This window comes from Amborella trichopoda, chromosome 11 (assembly GCF_054954075.1).
Source record: "Amborella trichopoda isolate Santa Cruz 75 chromosome 11, AtrichopodaSantaCruz75HAP2 v2.0, whole genome shotgun sequence".
Taxonomy (NCBI): domain Eukaryota; kingdom Viridiplantae; phylum Streptophyta; class Magnoliopsida; order Amborellales; family Amborellaceae; genus Amborella; species Amborella trichopoda.
Window position 1 is genome coordinate 2407883 of NC_142346.1, and position 19132 is coordinate 2427014.

Below are 19132 nucleotides of genomic sequence, written 5' to 3' on the forward strand. Positions count from 1 at the left end.
TGTACACTAGGTGTTTACTCATGTTCAGCTGCATAAAGAAATCTGAAAAAGAAAATTATTTTTTTCGTATTCGAGAAAGAAAACAATTACTCTATTTTGGGTTCAAGGTAGGAAGAATAATTTATAATAAAAAAAAATTATGCCCCGGATTTTTAGATCCAAATAGGTGAAGGTGTTGTCTCAAAAACACCATTTCCTGACAATGTCCTATGATGTCGTCCTTCTTTTGTTTTTTTAATTTTAATGACTAATAACGCCCTTTCAAGTTAGATTAGTGGGTGGGAGGAATGAACTTGACCTCGAGATGTATAGATATTTCAAAAAAAAAAAAAAGTTGATTGTAAGTCTTAAAACAATACATTTTATGGTACATTATCTAAAAGGAAAAGTTTATATACAGCCCAGGCTTTAAGAAATTAAATTAGAGCCTACCTCAAAAATTTCACTAGAAGAGGTTGTTTTGATGCTCAAATATCCTCAAATTGATCATCTCGATATCAGATGCATGGACATGAAATAGAAATGGATTTCAAGTTTTGGAAATAGTGTATTTTATAACGCGATTTTGGATCGTCAATTTTCAAGATTTTCAAGTTTTCATAGATATGTCGATCTAACTATTTTTTAAGCTTTAAAATTTATAAATAAATATGAAAGTATTTTTGAAGGCTATAAAAAAGATTCCATTATTGAAACCACATTTCTCGACACTATTTGAATGTAGGTTATAATTTGATTGTTTAGAGCCTATCTTCTATAGAAACAGCACCCTTATCTAAATTTACTAATTTCAAGATTTACAAGTGTTTGTAGATATACTCGATCTATATCAGTTTTGAAGATCTGAATTTTATAATTAAAGTGAAAGTAGATAATTTAAAGTGAAAGTAGATCTTTATACCATTGCAAGGGTTCTGACCTCAAAACTGCACCTTTTAGTCAATTTTAGAGATGCACCTTATTTTGACCTCAAAACTGCACCTTTTAGTCAAATTTAGAGATGTGCCTTATTTTGATTGTTTAAAGTTACACCTATACATTTCAAACCCTTTATATAAAATTAAAGAAAACTTACATACATATATGTTATATTTTACGTTATTATGTATCAAATAGTTTATGTTATTACATATATGTCCTTTTTTTACTTTTTATAAAGCAATTTATTTAAAAAAACAACTTTATGATGTTGAACATCCGAAACTTACATGCATACCCATTTTCGGATGTTGAACATCCGAATATCTAAAAATTACATACATACATTTTTTTACTTTTCCAAATGTTGAATATCCGAAAAATTGCCGAAAGTTCATATTCCCATTTTTGGGTGTTGAACATCCGAATATATGACATTTTCGGATATTTAACATCTGAAAATGGTTTCGTACGTTGGACATCAGAAAATATCACATTTTCAGATGTTAGACATCCGAAAATATCACATTTTCGGATGTTCAACATCCAAAATTACAACTTTCTAGAAGGTATTTATAATTTCGCATTCATTTTCAGATGATGAACATCAAAAAATACAACTTCCTAGAAGGTCTTTATATTTTCGCATTCATTTTCGGGTGATCAACATCTGAAAATTGTATTTCCTGATGTCCAACATCCGAAAATGTAACTGCGAAATGTGAAAAATGGGAATGCGAATGTTTAACTTTCGGGCTATTTTCGGTTGTTGAACATCCAAAAAACTCTTCTATTCGGATGTTCAACACCCCAAAATGGGAATGTGACATTACACTTTCGGCCTATTTTCAAATGTCCAACATCTAAAAAAGGGCAAAGTCGTATTTAAAAAAAAAATATGGTATAAATAGTAAAAATCAGACATACATGTAATAATGGAAACTTTTGGTATATCTGTAATAACGTAAAGTATAACAGATATGTATGTAATTTTTCCTATAAATACGAGCCAAGATTTAAAGAACAAAGTTTCTATGAGTTGGCTGACTCACCTATATAAATAAGTCCTCCCTCCAAAATCTACTTTAGAAAAGGATTTTGGATTCAAATTTTTGGGGAATGAAAATCTCAACCATGATAAATAGAAAACTCAAAAATAAATATTTTTAGAAAATAAAAAATAAATTTGACATAGTTTTATCGTCCTGATTTTAAATTTTTTTGGCTATCATTTCTAACATCCATCGCTGAGATGGATGTTACATAGGACGCTATTGTAGAAATGGGCCCATGCACAATCTACTTTTCCAAATTTTACAATGAGCCCAAATTTTAAACAGACGGGCCTAAAGGGACGTGGTAGGCGCAAGACTTGTTGGGTTTTCTGTTAAAAAGTAGAGCCTCACCTCAAAAGCTTCATAACACTGTTCTAGCCCCCCAAAAATTGGTGTATGAAAATTCAATTGAATCGACTCATAGTCAGTCGAGTTACTCGTCTAGGCAATTAATAATTGATGTATAGATGTGTTTCTATGCAACTTTTATGTTTTTTATGATGATTTGTGAAATCTTCATATTATTTGTTGTATTCCTTTATTTCTCCCTATCATTGGAATATTCATAGCTTTTTCATATATTGTGAACTTTTAATGCTTCTTATAAATTTATCCTAGTTTTTACGATTTTTTATTTTATAAACTTTTCCCATTTTAATTTTTTTTAGCTTACTGCCAGGACCTCCCTATAACAGCCTGAAAATTTTATATTTTTGCCCCAAATTAATAAATTTGAAGTCCTAAAAAGGATGAAGATCCAGACTATTGGTGAACACTTGAAAATAGATATCCCAACATGATTTCAAGCCTTGATTTTCTGTTCTTATATTCATAATGGACATGGTCGATATGATGAAATTTAGAGTTTTTCTAACCGAAATGCATTTTCTAGCTAGTTCTAAGGTGCGGCTGTTATTGTAAATCATGAGCCTTATATGTAAACTCTTTCTATATTAAATGTAACTATTGTTGGTACATGTATGTGGTCATGAGGCCTCAAATGTGCCATATATATATATATTTTAATCTAATTAATATTTTTATTAAAAATATATATTTCAATCTAATTAATATTTTTTATTAAAAATATATATTTCAATCTAATTAATATTTTTTATTAAAAATATTATGTATTAATTAATGTTTATCTTTAAAAGATATTTTACAGAGATAAAATATTGTTTTCAATAGATAGTAGATAGCTCCCCATCTCCGATGGTGGATAACTCCCCATCTCCCCGGGTATTAATGATCGCTTCACATAGATTCTAGAAAGGAAAGCTGATTATTGGAAAACGGCCTCTTTCTATCTTTTTATAAATTAGGGTTTGATGGCCATGAAGAGGTACATATAAACAAAAAGCTTCTCAATCGTTTTGAAAAAGTGAAGCAAAACGATGCTCCATTTCAATACTTGAGATTTTTAGCTGGTTCATCTACGCTCATTTTAAGCATTATGATAAAAAGTGAGACCACATCTCAAAAACCCTATTAGGAAAGTTATGACTTTGAAAATCCTTCAAATTGATTACCTAAACCTCGACAATTATGAATATGGGAAAAAACAAGAGAGTTAAATCTTGAACCTCGACAATTATGAATATGAAAAAAATTAAAATTTAAAACCTAAAAACCAATATTATCTAAAAAAATATAGTTCTAATTGTTTACTGCCACATTTGTATGATTTTTAAAGCTTCAAATTTCATATCAGAAGAGAAAATATATTTCGAAAGACATCACAAATGGTTTCCAGCACCAGAATTACAAGCTTCATCTTTACTTTCCCACTAGAGCATGTGGTCTATTCCTTTTCCCAAGTAAAACCCTATCTAGAAATGACCCAAAACTTGGGGTTGTAACTTCTTCAAACCAACCCTTTTTTTTTCTAAAAAGAAAAGAATAAAAATTATAGGCACTCTACATGCAGTCTTAAGATTCAAGAGGATCATCTTTCGATCAAATCTAAGTGTTTAAGAACTCAAAAGTTCTCTTTTTTTCTTTTATGCATTTGGCAATTTTTATCGAAAAATTTTACATTGCAGAGATCCCCCAATGTGATGTTTAGCCCAAAGGAATTAGTGTGCAGTGTGTGCATGCAGAAGTGCGCACAACATTGATCAATTGAGGGGAAGTATTTTCACATGAAACATTGCCAAAAATTCAATTCCAGGGCTGAAAACCCTACAAACATGTCATTTCAACAACAAAAATCCTAGATTAAATAGACAAATAACTAAATAAATAAATAAACAAACTCCATGGTCTATCATGTAGCACATTTGTGATACAATTTATTTAAAATATTCACATACCTACTAGACCTGCACTATTTTCTAAGCTTCAAACTTCATAATCGGAGGGAAAAATAGATTTTGAAGGCTATTCGAAGGATTTTTAACACTGCCGAAACTGCATTTTCTAGAGGGTTTTGAGGTGCAACTTTACCAAATATCGCAAAGTCGAAACCCTAAGAAAAATAAACGAAACCTTGAGTAAAAGATCACTCTCATTATATTTTAACTTAACCAAAAAAGAAGTCTCTCTCCCTCCCAAAAAAACAAATGCATTGTCCAGGAAATTAGAGCGAAATATATTTATATACACTGAACATTTACACTGGAGTATGCTCATAAAACAACACAAATATCCAACCTCAAGAGCAGTGGCGAAGGTACATTACACAACATAGAACAAGTTCAAGCTGAAAGGGGATTCTCTCTAGTCACTCCAGCAATCTTCATCCAATGACCTTTTCGGTCCTTTCTCATTGTTTTCAACCTGCATGTCCATTTGAGATCATCAGGTTCTATGATGGCATAGCAAGAGAGAGCACATAATATCTAGGAAAGCTAACGTACATATCCTTCTTAACAAAAATTTAAAAAATCCGAAATTTTCCAAATTTTTTAGGGAAGCCTTTTTTTGTGAGTTTTTTAAACTACAAAAAATGCCCCAGTTCAACCTTTAAGGATCAAACTAAATCTGTAAGGAAGTTCGACCCTTCAAGAAATACAAAACTCAAAAAGTATTGTTGGAGACAATGAAACTTAGAGCATCATTTTATAAGGGGGAAGGGGGTGTTAATGTGTAGTTTTCAAGGGGATCCATGGTTGGGGATTACAGCAACAGAGAGAGAGAGAGAGAGAGAGAGAGAGAGAGAGAGAGAGAGAGAGAGAGTGTTTATCAATTTCAGGGGTCAAACCAGCATCCAGAACATGAGGTGGTTTGCACCACATGCAACTTTAACCCTCGAAGGTTCTTGTGAGAGCACTAACTAGTTCCAGTTCTGGAAAACATGGCTGTTCACACATCACAAGCAATTTCAACCTATGAAGAGTTGAATTGGCATGTGGTGTGCAAACATGAGCTAGTTCTAACCTCAAAGGGTTGATCTGGTGCTCACACTAGCTGGTTTAAGCCCGCACGTGGTCTAGACAACAAACTTACAAAGGTTCGTTTGACCCTAGTGCCTTCTCGATCCTTTCAACGATTGAACTAGCATGTGGTGTGCACACTACACTTACAGAAGCCACTTGTTAACAAAAAAAAAAAGGAAGAGAGCGGAGCGGTTCGACCCTTATAACAAATAAAAAAAAGTGGTCAAAATGCTCATTAACAAGTCAACAAAAAAGAATAAGAAGAAGAAACAGAAGAAAGCAGTTCAAGGGTCTAATCAAGGTTACTTTGGTAAACAAAAAAATTTGACAAGAAAAGGGACTTCCCAATAAAATTTAAAAAATTTAAGACCATTTGTAAATTTCATAAGAAAAGGGATCTATCTGTTAATTTATGTTAGTTTCCCTAATATATATAGTTGGGCCATACGCAAATTATAACATTTAACTCAAACAATGTTGGGGCTTCGAGGGCGGGATCAGAGAGAGAGTTTGCCTGTCATTACCGCCTGAAATGTGACATCTTACCTCTTCCTCGACCATTGAATCAGGTGACCAGACGAGAATTTGCCTGTCATTACTGCCTGTGTATAGCTCCTGACATTAAAGGGTTAAAAGCAAGGATCAGGAGGAGCACACCACACTATATGCATGGACCAAATTTGAAACCTTCATTGCATTTCTACAAAGAATCACCTCTCAGAAGCTCATGTTTCGAGAAACAGAACATATAAAGCAAGAGGAAAGAATATGCAGTATTATTATTTATAAGATCACATTTAAACATGAAGCATTTACCTTAAAAATCAGGAAAAACACATATGATTTGTTTCACAACACATCACATCATGTACAGAGAATGGCAAATTATACCTGATCTTGCGAGTTGAACCAGCAACAGTTTACGCACTCGTAGTGGCCTCTGAATGTCAAGATTGTTCTACCTGACCATATATCATACGCCTGAGAAATGTTGAAGTTAAAACACTCAAAAAGGTATCTCCCATTTAAAAGGACAAGAAAAAGGAAAGTATGCAATAATCCAACAGATAATAAAGAAAGGATGAGGTTTTGGCATGGCCATGGTGCAGGTGCACCTCCAAACATTGTTGGAAACCTTGTGATAGCTTGCATATCCATTATTGCCCCTGGCTATGGAATTTGGAGCTCCAAAAACAGTGTCTATCTGGCAAATCTATGAAGACTGGATGGACATTCAAGAGAGTATGTTGCAAGCTGGACCATTTTTAGGACTTGAATATATATATAGCTCCAGTCCACAATTATCAAGGTGGCGATGATGGATTTGTGGAGTTTATAGAGCCGGATCTGGTTTTACTGGAGAGGTTTACGATGCAGCCGGCCATATGAAATATTTTTCCTCCAAGAAATGCATAGTAGACTGAGATCATGATCACCCAATGAGACCACAAGCAGTCATGGAGAAAGTGTGCGACCCACCAAAATAGGATATAATGCAAATGTTGGGTTCATCATCTGAGTGTTGTTAAGACTAGACCAGTGGCTGGACCGGTAAGGGTATTGGACCATGAATCGAATTTGACCAATTCACCAGTCATACCAATCAAATGAATAAGGAAAAACACAAAAAATAGATAAAATTATGGGAAAATGAGAAAATGTAGAAAACTCGGAAAAAAAATTTAAAGGAACAAAAACAAAATCAACATTTGTTTCTCCATAGTTAAAATTTTCGCATTAAAGAAAAATGTATAAAAAAAAAAAAAAAATCACATTAGCAGAGATAAAAAAAAGAAAAAAAAAAAAAGCTGAAAGGACCCAAAGTCCATTGTATGGATATATTGGAGTGTTAGAACCAAAAATAAAATAAAAAAAGCAAGTAAGAAAAGAAAACCATAAAAACCTCGTATTTATATAAAAAATGCATATAAGTTATCAAATGAGCAAAATTAACAACAATAAACTTATTAAAGCAAAAACAACCATTAAACTGGATACAAGAAACAACCTATTTCATTGGTTTAAAAAAATTTATTTCCTTCAAAAAATCCTAAAAACCCAAAGATATTTTCTGAGGTTTTCAAATATAAAACAAACAAATAAAGAAAAGGGTGTAGAAAACTTGCTTGGGCACTAGAAATAGAGTGGGTAGAATTCCAGATCCTCCCCAAAAGTTGCCAGATTTTCTCTAAGAAAATGCAGGTTTTTGTGTGTGTGTATGTGGCTATATATATATATATATATATATATATATATAGCGAGAGAGAGAGAGAGAGAGAGAGAGAGAAAATTGCCCAAGTACCTTTCTCTAAAAATTCATTTTTTTCCACCCCCAAACCATCCCAAAATACAAAAAGACCGACACACCCTTAAACTATTTCTATCAAGACAAAGACCCCAAAAACGAAGACTTTCTACTTAAAATTTGAAAATAAGATGTCCTCTTTATTTTTTTTCAGGCCCCATCACGACTGGCCAGATCTGTGCTGGACCAGTGGACCAGCTGGTCTTGATGCTAAACTGGCCAGTTCGCCAGTTAAGTGCCGGTTTGATGGACAATCCGGTCGATGGACCAGAATGACCATCGGTTCACCGCTTTCCAGCTTGGATAGGCTCCGATCCGGTTCTAACATCACCGGATTATCTCCATCACTGTTCGTTGGATAACGATGACCCCATTCTCCAGTTCATAATATATTACCAATTCCCATTTAAAACAACATCATCATGAATACAAAGACTGTCATATATGTAACAAAGAAGAGAGAGGGCCTTGATAATACTAGAAGAATACCTACCCTGGCAGCTGTTAAACCAGGAACAAATACAAGTTCTGTATCTGGAGTGACTGCTAGTTGTATTGGCTTGTTAGTTTGCAAGCGCATGGCTTCATAGTTAACCAAAGTGTTGCGACCGGATTCAATATCCCATAATCTTAGTCTTGAATCGGTGCCTACAATAAACAGGCAGGCGTTAACCATCAATCTAAATTATTCCAAGGTCAGATTATGCTAGAATATGTATGCAAAAACCCTAGTCTTTTCCATAAACCATTGGGGTCAGCACCGTCCATCGAGATGATGAGTGGTCATCGAGAAAGTAGGACCCACCAAAACCAAACACCCTGATGGTGGGTCCCCACTCTCTCTCTTCATGACAAGCCATCATTTATTTTGATGACTATGATCCCAGTGCCACATCCATTAGACTGTAGTGTTGTTTCCTTTAAGATATTTTCAAGATGTTCTTCCTAGGCCATTTACAATATAATAACTTCATATTGAGGTCATTAAGCTTAAGAGATCCCTAAAGTAACCAACGTATTAAAGATTACCTGCACTTAACAAGTACATTCCATCTTCTGTAACTTTCAATCCAGTAACCGCACCATAGTGGGCACTAGCACGATTTCGACTGGACAACATTCCAGGATGTTGCCTTTGCAGAACTGAACCTTTGGTCCAACCTTTATTTATAGAGGACTGTTTTGCCCCACCTCCACAAGGTGCTTTCTTTTGTGGTACCTTGACTTTTGCTGAAGCAGAGGTGCTCGCCACCGAAGATTCAGGCACTGATCCCTGAGAAGAAACCACTAAGTTTTCTTGACAAATGTTTTTTTAAGAAGATAACTGCATTTCTTTGATGTCGAAATTGATATGCAGGTATATGTTCTGTTCCGTCTACAACATTAGGGCCTTTATACAATAAGACTCTAAAGATTAAAATGATGGTAACCCCATAAATATAAAATAACATAAAATAAGATAGATTAAAATAAAATATGGTAATAAGGATGTAGATGTTTCAACCTGCAAGCCTCACTTCAATAAAATTAAAAATCACCTAGGACAAGACTGCTAGCCTCATTTCAATAAAATTAAAAATCACCAAGGACTAGACTGCTAGCCTCACTTCAATAAAATTAAAAATCACCAAGGACTAGACATAAGAATTTTACTTCACTACATGTAATGAATTGAATTCTTAAACGAGTTATAGAATGAAGAGAGAAGAAACCTACTTTTGTGGATGATTTGAGGAGAGGGGGCCGCCTCCCAAACTGAGTCTGGAACTGATCCAGCACACGAAAACACCCAGCTCGTCTAATATCCCAGAATCTTATTGCCCCATCACAACCACCAGTAACTAAAACCCACTCATTTGAAGTAGACCATTGCACAGCCCAAACTCCATCTGCCATGTTACTTATCGTATTAGAAGATAAGCTTTCTGGAAACCAGTTTAAGAACATATCTAAAAACTCAAGGGAAGTTCTTATTAATTTTTATTAAGCCTACCACGGTGGCCAGATAGTGTGTGGCTGAATGCTCCAGAAGAGATATCACATAAACGAACTTGAACATCTTCAGAGACAGCAGCAATTAACATGTGAGATGTGGATACAGAGGACATGGCAATTCCATATACCTTTCCGGGCATCTTAAAATTCATCTCCACCTGCAAATACACGAACACCAAAGTGAAACATCGACTACTTAGACAAGAAGGAAACAATTATTGAAACTAGAAAGGCCAACCACCATAACAATGCCTGGAACCCCTGCATAGAGCATGAAGGTGGTCCAGAAACTCAAAATATAAATGGCCATCTTACCTGTACCAATGTCTAGACAAGTGATTTGAAAATGTGAACTGATAAGCGGTAAAATAGCCATGTGAAAACATTACGAATCAAAATAATGTCCTGACAGTTCAAGTTTCTGGAGCATCTGTACAATTTATGCAAATTTCTGGAGCATCTGTCCAATTTATGCAAGATCATAATTTTGATAATTTTCCAATAAAAAGGGCATACCTGGACTGTATTGGTGTCCCAGACCTTGACATAATGATCAAGCGATCCAGTCATGAACAACCCAGTGTCAACTGGGTACCAAGCAACGGATGACACAGAGTATTTGTGGCTAAAATCCTGTCTTTTGTCAACCACAAAGAGTGATGTATGTTTTGCAACCAGTCCTCCTCCATTGTAATCAGTTGCATGTTGCACATCATAAACTGCAATTGATCCATCTGAAGCTCCAGATAGCAAATAACGCTTCTCTGTCAAATCAACCTGGCCTTGCCATCAAAATGTGGAGTCGATATACTATCCTAAATGACATATATGAAACATGACCATGTCGTAAAACGAATGGTCTCAGGGCAATGGAAAATATTGAAGAACATTATTATTTGACTGTTTCTTAGAGCAGCCTATTAGAGTACCTTAAAGTTGCGTAGGTGTGTGCACAAGAGAGAGAGAGAGAGAGGAGTACAGTCTCTACAAAATATTACTCATTTAATCCTTTTATCTTTTATGCTCACTGCCATTCTCAACAAACTATTATTAGTCCGTTTATCCATTATGTTCACTGCCCATTATCCATATTAACTTGATCATTTGGTCCATTGTTCATAGGTATCTTCAGAAAATCCATGTTCCGTCTAGTTATTTAAATTCGAACATGGTATACTGGGAAGGGGGAACACAACCCATTTGATTAAGAAGAGCAGATAGTGAGGTATGGTCATAGCAATTTTGCTGGTGGCAGGGGCTATAGGTAGGTCTCTTACTAAAATAATATAGAGAAAATACGATATTTTAAAAAATAGGGCTTTTTTATTCTAATTTTATTTTTTCTTTTTCTTTTCCTAGTGCTTCTGCCTGTGGATTGCCTAGATATTTGTATTCCTCTTACTTCAATTTAAGGTTAACATTATCAAAAACAATAATATAGAGAAAATACAAAGGTCATCAACTGCTGAATCACTATAATTCAGGCCTGATGCATAGGCCTATCTGACTACCTTACCACAACTAGATGGCATGAACTATGACGATCCTTATACACGTTAGTTTGAGCTTCAAGAATTTACCATGTTGAACTACTTCTTCTCTATTCGGGTCCCAAGATCAACTCATACGCCCACCCCCCAAATAAAACCAAAGAAGAAGAAGAAGAAGAAGAAGAAGAAGAAAAAGTACTAGAAGAAGAAGAAGAAGTAGTAGTACTAGAAGAAGAAGAATAACCAACAACAAGATAAAAGGAGAGGACACACAGCTAAAAAAATGAGCATACTACCAAACAATCAAAAGGGAAGCAAATTAGAAAGTGTATAAGAAATATTCTTTTTTATTTTTTTATTTTTCCCTTTTCTGAAAGTTCATTAGAATAAAACAGTAGAATATCCTCCAATTTAAGAAATGAGAGAGAACAGATTACTAGTAACACAAAAAATGCATTTTCAACTAACCATGAAAAGTAAGTGATGCAATTTCTCAACTTTTTGAAAGCAATTGCAAAAACAATCAGAATATTTTCCTTGCGCACAAGTAAAAAGCATATCAAAGAAGAAGAAGGGAACCTGTGAATCCAAACAAACATATGGACATATTCCCAAATGATACTGCAGCCAAAAGCAAAAACGATAATTTTTTCGCTGAATCATTGCAACAAAGATCCATGAATAATCACCATAAGAACTTTTGCTGCCCAATGTTAACAATTCTGAAACATGGGGTAGAGAGAGAGAGAGAGAGTACGACGGAAAATCCAACACATAATCTGACAGCCGAATAAACCCATAATGTGTACATTACCATGGAAATAAAGCAGAAAAAATTGAATCAAATCTAATCAATAGAGAATCCCAACTGATTCTTTCAACCCAATATAACAAATCACTTCATAATCTCTATAACAGCTCTGGTGTAACACTTGATAATTCTGAAATATGAGGTATGAAAATAAATAGAGTAATCAATAAAAAGCAAAGAAAATTAGGCAATTAAGGATGGAAGAAGAGCACCTGAAAAGAGTTCACAGCCCCTTTGTGAGCGGTCACGAATTCCTTGCGATTGGAGAGATGCAGAGATGAAGCTCGAGCTGATTGAATATGGCTTGCAAATGAAGCAGGCCTGATCTTGCCCAATTCTCTATCGTCCACCACCTTCCACATTTCCCAAATCAGTGGGCATCTTCGTTCTAACTCTTTCTCTCTCTAAAGCTACTCTCTCTCTCTATAGTTTTTTTATATCTCTCAATGGTGGGGTTAAATTAAAGTGCTCCATGAATCTCCTCTCACTGTTCTGAACGAGGCTTGAAAATTCCTCGTCAAATTGGCGCCTCTCTCTCAAGAATCTCAATTTAACACCCCACTCGAAATTTATTACCTATTTCTCCCTGACTACCCCAGTCTTTCTCTCTCTTACTCACCCGTCTCTCCCTCTCTATGGATAATAGATTGATAGTAAAAACTCTCTCTCGAACCCCCGACTAAGCCCTATTTCTTGTAGCGTTGGGAATGGGCGGGTCCGGCTCGAACCCGACCGGAACCAACTGATTTGGACATAAGTTCGATCGGGACCAGACCTGACCCGATCTTAGTCCATTGGATCAGGAGCCAAAAAGTGGGGTCAGGCCAGGGTTGGGTCTATAAATTAAGGATTAGGTTTCCATAAGGGCGCCCACCTCAATAATTTCACTAGAAGAGGTTGTTTTCATGCTCAAATATCCAAATTTATCATCTCGATATCAAGATACATGCATATATAAATTTTTTTTTTTAAGTTATGAAAATAGTACATCTTATACCGCATTTTTTAACCGTCAATTTTCAAGTTTTCATAGATCTGCTCGATCTACACTATTTTTGAAGTTTTAAATTTTATAATTAAAGATAAAAATATATTTTAAGGCTATTCCAAAGATTTATAACCTTGAAACTACATTTCTTGACACCATTTGAAGGTGAGCTTTATTTTGATTGTTTAGAGTCCCAACTCTATACAAACCGTACTGTTCTACAAGTCCACGTAGAAATGAGTCCTATTAAAAATCTCTATTTTTTAGATGGATTTTTTTACTTAATTTTTAAGGATATGTAATATCTAACATAGAAATCAAGAATATAAATAAATAAATAAATTTAAAATAATTATTATATTAAAAAACATTTGAACCATTGGTTTCAATTATTTTTAGATGGACTACTTATTTGTGCCTATCTTTAAGATGGATGCTGTATACTTCGGGGACCGTAAATGTATAAATGTGGTCCCCACCGCATGAAACAATTTTCCTTCATAGACAGTTTCTTTGAGTCCATGTATAAATGAGTCACCTCTTAAAAATTTATTTTTCAGATGGATTTTTTAACTTAATTTTTAAAGACACATAATCTCTAGCACGGAATAAGAATAAATAAATAAATTTTAAACATTTTAAAACATTATTATATTAAAAAATCATTTGGACTGGTAGTTTCAATTGTTTTTAGATGAACCACCTATTTGCATCGATTTTTAAAATGGTTGCTTTATCCATCAAGGACGACAAATATAAAAATATGATTCCCATTGCATGAAACAATTTTCCCCTCATGTCCCTGAAAGAGAATTCTTTCATGCAATGGAGACAACATTTTTACCTTCACAGCCTCCGAGGTATAAAGCATCAATCTTAAAAATAGATGCAAATGGTGGTCTATTTAAAAACAATTGAAACTTACCGTTCAAATATTTTCTTAGTAAAATGACTATTTTAAAATTTTAAAATTATTATTTATTTATATTGATGATCTCCATATTAGAAAGAAATGAAAAATATACAATGAGACCGTTTATCTTTAATACACGGTGGTCACAATTAATCTTGACCAGATGTAAAATTCGATGGCTTTATTTATTCTATTATCAAATTCAAATTTGAAAAAAAAATTTATCGAACTTTAAAATACACTCAAACCAAGCTATAAGATTTCACATCATATAGTTATAAGTAACTGTGACTTTCTCGTACCAATAAATGGCCTTATTGTATACAATCCCCGTTATATAGCATACACCTTTAAAAATTAGGCCCAAAATTCAATCTCAACAATAGATTTTTAAGAGGTGATTCATCTATGCATGGAGAATAGACTCGTTGAAACCGTGTCCTTAACTTAAAGATGGAGGTGTTTTTAGTCACACTAAATTACTCTCTCTCTAACTTATCTCCATTCGCCAAATCAAATGGCCTGCCGTTGCCTCTGCTTCACCTTCGCATCGTTTATAGAGTGAGAGGCGGAGCCTGAGAGAGTGGCCTTTGCAACAGAGGGAGGGCAGACCCCAGTGCCTGAGAGAGAGAGTGTGAGAGCTCGAAGAGCACGAGAGAGAGAGTGAGAGAAAGACCCAAAAGCAATTGAGAGAGAGAGCCAAGGTACCCACTAGCAAAAAAATGGCGCTAAGCATCAACCAAAGCTCATTTTTTGGCACACTGGGTATAAAGAGAGCAGTTAATGGTTCTCGCAGGCGAGTCCAGGTGCGCCATGGGGTCGAGCTTAGGTGCCAGGTTGTTAGTGAGAGAGAGAGAAGGGCCATTGTGAAGAGAGAGATTGATTCATTGGATATTTGCAGAGTAGTGAATGGGATGTGGCAGACAAGTGGGGGTTGGGGTCGAATAAATCGCGATGATGCTGTCGATGCTATGCTTCAATATGCTGATAATGGGTTGTCCACCTTTGATATGGCTGATCACTGTGAGCAATTTTCAGAAAGACTTTCTCTTTCTTAATCCTTTGTCTCTCTTCATTCTACCTCTCTCTATATCACTCTGCTCACACACTCAGTTTTGGGTCGTCTGAATGTTCCTCACAGTTATGAATTAGTCTTAGTACTAATGAAATTTTAGAAAGTTATGAAAATCTCTCTCTAGTTGGTTCGGGGTCTGTTGCCCAGTTTAATTGAATACTTTCAAAAGGTTATGAATTTGGTCCTTGCTTATAATGTTATGAATTCCTATCTCTCTGTGGTTCTTCCATTTTGCCTCTGTTGCTCAAATTGGTTTAATATGATGCTTGAGAAAGCCATGGTTTTTTTTTTTGAGGAAATGGTTAATTTTGTATTTGAAGTATAAAAAGTTATACATCAAAACTAAGCTAAAGACGGTATCCCACATATTGGGTGCTCAGAGTACAAAGTATACAGTTGGAGGGGGGAGAACAGAGTATATAAAAGAAGGTAAAACGGGAGTAAAAACACTGAAAATAAAGAGAGAGACGAGAACTAGAGAGAAGCAAAACTGAAAATTCAATTTGTACTTGAGAAGGCTCTTAGGATGGTGCTGCCTCGAGAACGGGGCAGGACTTCAGTAGCTTTGCAATGTTGTAATGAGTCTTTAAGTTCACCTGTCCAAGGTGTCATTGCCGTGACAGGCAGAGGGGGTGACGAGGGGAAGAAAAGAAGAGAGGGATGAAAGAGGGGGGGACAGGGAGGGGAAGGAAAGAGATGAGAGTGTAGAGAGAGAAAAAGTTGAGGTCGATAGAATAGTATTCAGAGCGTGAAAGAAACAGGAGTGAAGGGGAGATGAGGGGGATAGAGGAAAGGGGAAGAAAAGAAGAGAGGTCAAGAGAGGAATGAAAGGTGGGGGAGAGATGGAGATAGAGAGAGAGGAGATGGGGGAGAAGAAGGGCTGAAGAGAGAAAATAGGGGGGGTTGAACAGAGAGGGGAAAGAAAGAGATGAGAGTTTAGAGAGAGAAGGGAGAGTGAGAGAGAAGCTTGAGGGTGAAAGACAACAGACAAAGCTATGGTTTTTGTTTCTTGTATTTTTTGAAAACTTATGAATTTGACGCATCTCTCTCTCTCTCTTAATTTATAAATTTGGCGTAATTGGCTTCTCCACTCTCACTCTTACTCAATTTGGCTGCTATTGATGTTTAAGAAAGTTAAGAAATTGGTTTATTATGATGTTTTAGAAATCTATATAACATTTGGTTTCTTGTGTTTTTTCAGAAGGTTATTGGTCTCTCTCTCTCCCTCTCTCTTTCTCCCTCTTGAGAGAGAGAGAGCGAGTGAGAGTAGTTGCAGTACTCTTCTGAACTTTCCAATACTTACAAATGTTTGGTTTTTCTCATAGATGGGCCGGCAGAGGATTTGTATGGGATTTTCATCAACAGAGTTCGACGAGAGCGCCCACCCGAGTTACTTGATCAAGTCAGAGGGTCAGTTTCAATTGCTTCCAACCACATTCCTTATAGGGTATATGTGTTGGTTTTTTGTTTCCTATATCCTTGAGTATGGCTTGTCTGAGAATCTGCAAATGTAGGTTTTTAATGGTGATTTTTCAATGGAGTAAGGTTTTTAGGAGTGTTTGATAGGCTTAGAGTGATACTAATGAATTTTGTGTTCTTCTTCTATTGTGCAATTCTGTGCAATTCCCTTCTTGAAACTAGTATCTTCCATGGATCTTGTTGCTAGAGAAGATATGTTAGTTCCCTTAGTTAACATGTTCTCATTTGACAGTCTTACAAAGTGGGTGCCCCCTCCAGTCAAAATGACAGCTAGCTATGTCAAGGAGAACATCAACATTTCTAGAAAGAGAATGGATGTACCATGTTTGGACATGCTCCAGTTTCACTGGTATGCTTAGTTTTCCTTTAGAGGAATTTGGAATGGTATTTCAAACTGTAGACTACCTCAAAATAGCTTCTTATCACTGAACTCTCTCTCTCTTCCGTGTGTTTTTTCAGGTGGGATTATTCAAATCCTGGGTATCTTGATGCACTAAAGCACCTCACTGATCTAAAGGAAGAAGGTTAGTTATATTCTCATAGTTCTCCAATATAATAGTATCATATTTGTTGTACTGTATGATGGGGTAAGGCTACCTCATTTCTTGGCTTGATCGCTTTTTTCGGTGAAAGGCATGCAGGTAAACTAAAGACATTGGCTTTGACAAACTTTGATACTGAGAGGTTACATATAATCCTTGAAAATGGGATTCCAATAGTTAGTAACCAAGTAATAAAGTCCACCCATTTTCCTTTATCTTTGTAGAAGTTCTCTTTCTTAAGTATGGTGATTATGTAATAACTAAATATTTGTTAATTCAATAGGTTCAACACTCTGTCGTCGATATGCGTCCCCAACAGCGGATGGCTGAACTTTGTCAGCTCACCGGAGTCAAACTGATAACGTCTCTATCTATCTATCTATCTATTATCTATCTATTCCATCTGTCTATGTTTAGATGTAAGTGTGTCCATAGGTAACATATCCAGGGTCTCTCCTGATAACTTTGTCAATCTCTCCTGATAACTTTGTCAATTGATAATCTCTCTCTGTGTCTCTCGGTTTCATGGTCTAACCGACTTGGAGAAAGCAGGTATGGGACAGTGATGGGAGGCCTCTTGTCTGAGAAGTTTCTCGATGCCAATTTGGCTATTCCTTTTGCTGGTCCCCCATTAAATACTCCTTCCCTTCAAAAATATAAAAGGGTAATGCTCTTCTGAGCCATCCGTGTGCCCTTTATTTTCTATACAGGATATTAAGTCATGAACTCATTTTAATTTGAAATAGTGGATTGCTATATTAAACCTTATATGAAAATTCTCAGATGGTTGATGCATGGGGAGGATGGAATCTCTTTCAGTCTCTATTGCAAACACTAAAGAAGGTAGCATCCAAACATGGGGTCTCTATTACAACCGTAGCAGTTAGATATATACTGGATCAGGTAAGCTTTCCTTGCCAATTTATCAAAATTTATCTCTATTAAGTACCAAACTAAACCCACTTCTCTGAAATCTTGACATATCTACTATTGTGTGATCAATACCCTTTTAATCAATCGTTGCTTTCTTTCATTGTTCTCACTTGTATTTTGAAGAATCGTTTGCCATAGCTGTTCTATTTTTCTTCCTACATCTTCTTGTAAATTCAATTCCTTAAGGTTCTTTTTTCTCGTTGATGAACATGGGCTCTGAATCTGTAATGTTGGGTAAAAGACTAGAGCTTCAACAACTAGGTTACGAGAAGCTAGCTCTACCCAAATGTTTTTCATGTTGATAACTTCTAATTTCTAGTGTAATCTAGAGGTCTCTCTCTTATTTCATTTACTCTGATGTGGGTTTGGTGCACAGCCATCGGTTGCAGGATCCATGGTAGGTGTGAGACTTGGTCTTTCTGAGCATATCAAAGACTGCAACTCCATACTTTCACTTGTTCTAGATGATGAAGATAAGAGCAGCATAACAGAAGTATCCAAGAAAGGAAGAGATCTTCAACAAGTCATTGGAGATTGCGGAGATGAATACAGGCGTGCTTAACGAGACTTGTATTTGATGCAATTTTTCTGTTGCAGAATAGAATTTCAAGAACTTGAACAGTCATAAATATACCTTTTTTATATCCACTGAATCTAAATCAAATGCACAATGATAATAAACTTGTGACCATTGGCCTTTTTTATGGAATACAAATAATAACAAAATAAAGATGACGCCCCCTCCTGTCTCTCTATATAATGGGATCCCCTCTCTCTCCCTTCTCTCTTTCTACACTGGTAATCTCTCAGAGTCTGTGATCAAAGCCGCGGTTCTCTTGAGCTAAAAGGCCATCTTTGCATCCATTATTCTAACGTCTCTCTTTGGTTTGTAATTGAAGGACTGAGGCCTTTTAAGTCACTCTAAATTACACTCTCTAACTTACACCAATGTTTGGTTTGCGTCAAAATATTTTTTTAAGAAATATTTTTATATGAAAAAATTATTTTTGTGGGGTTAAGTGATACACTATTATTACATCAATTACTTGTGAATTGGCGTGAAAAGATGTATAAAAAATAATTGGAATAAAAGCATTCTTACACTTAACTACATTAAAAAGAAATAAGATCTTTACATGGAAATCAAGCGACGCAGTTTCCTACGCTCGACTTTCCAATCGCGAGTGGGGCCTTTTCAACAGAGAGTGAGAGCCTCGAGCAATAAAGAGAGAGTGACAGAGATCCACG

General features: G+C 35.5%; 2 protein-coding genes across 9 annotated transcripts; one reads left to right on the plus strand and one right to left on the minus strand.

Annotated features, from left to right (window-relative positions):
• Nucleotides 1-4542: 4542 nt before the first annotated feature.
• Nucleotides 4543-12621, minus strand: LOC18441361 (WD repeat-containing protein ATCSA-1). Of its 5 annotated transcripts, none has more exons than XR_016044490.1 (9): nt 12167-12586; nt 10170-10430; nt 9652-9811; nt 9375-9547; nt 8688-8931; nt 8148-8306; nt 6245-6311; nt 5900-5968; nt 4543-4754 (listed from the first exon to the last, which is right to left on the minus strand). XR_016044490.1 is itself a non-coding variant. In XM_006851479.4 (9 exons), exons 1-9 carry the CDS (start codon nt 12314-12316, stop codon nt 4695-4697), a joined length of 1362 nt encoding a protein of 453 aa, XP_006851542.1. In that variant the 5' UTR covers nt 12317-12621; the 3' UTR covers nt 4543-4694. The 5 variants fall into 5 exon arrangements, 3 of the variants coding, with proteins under 3 accessions (XP_006851542.1, XP_088708116.1, XP_088708115.1); XR_016044491.1 differs by having other exon boundaries at nt 10170-10417; nt 12167-12492; XM_006851479.4 differs by having other exon boundaries at nt 6245-6334; nt 8152-8306; nt 12167-12621.
• Nucleotides 12622-14440: 1819 nt separating this feature from the next.
• On the plus strand, nt 14441-18614 carry LOC18441360 (NAD(P)-linked oxidoreductase superfamily protein). Of its 4 annotated transcripts, none has more exons than XR_016044493.1 (9): nt 14441-14878; nt 16256-16340; nt 16642-16758; nt 16869-16933; nt 17043-17139; nt 17235-17370; nt 17504-17615; nt 17735-17854; nt 18261-18614. XR_016044493.1 is itself a non-coding variant. In XM_006851478.4 (9 exons), exons 1-9 carry the CDS (start codon nt 14578-14580, stop codon nt 18444-18446), a joined length of 1155 nt encoding a protein of 384 aa, XP_006851541.1. In that variant the 5' UTR covers nt 14441-14577; the 3' UTR covers nt 18447-18614. The 4 variants fall into 4 exon arrangements, 1 of the variants encoding a protein (XP_006851541.1); XR_016044492.1 differs by having other exon boundaries at nt 17235-17314; XR_002282134.2 differs by having other exon boundaries at nt 17051-17139.
• The last annotated feature ends 518 nt before the right edge of the window (nt 18615-19132 follow it).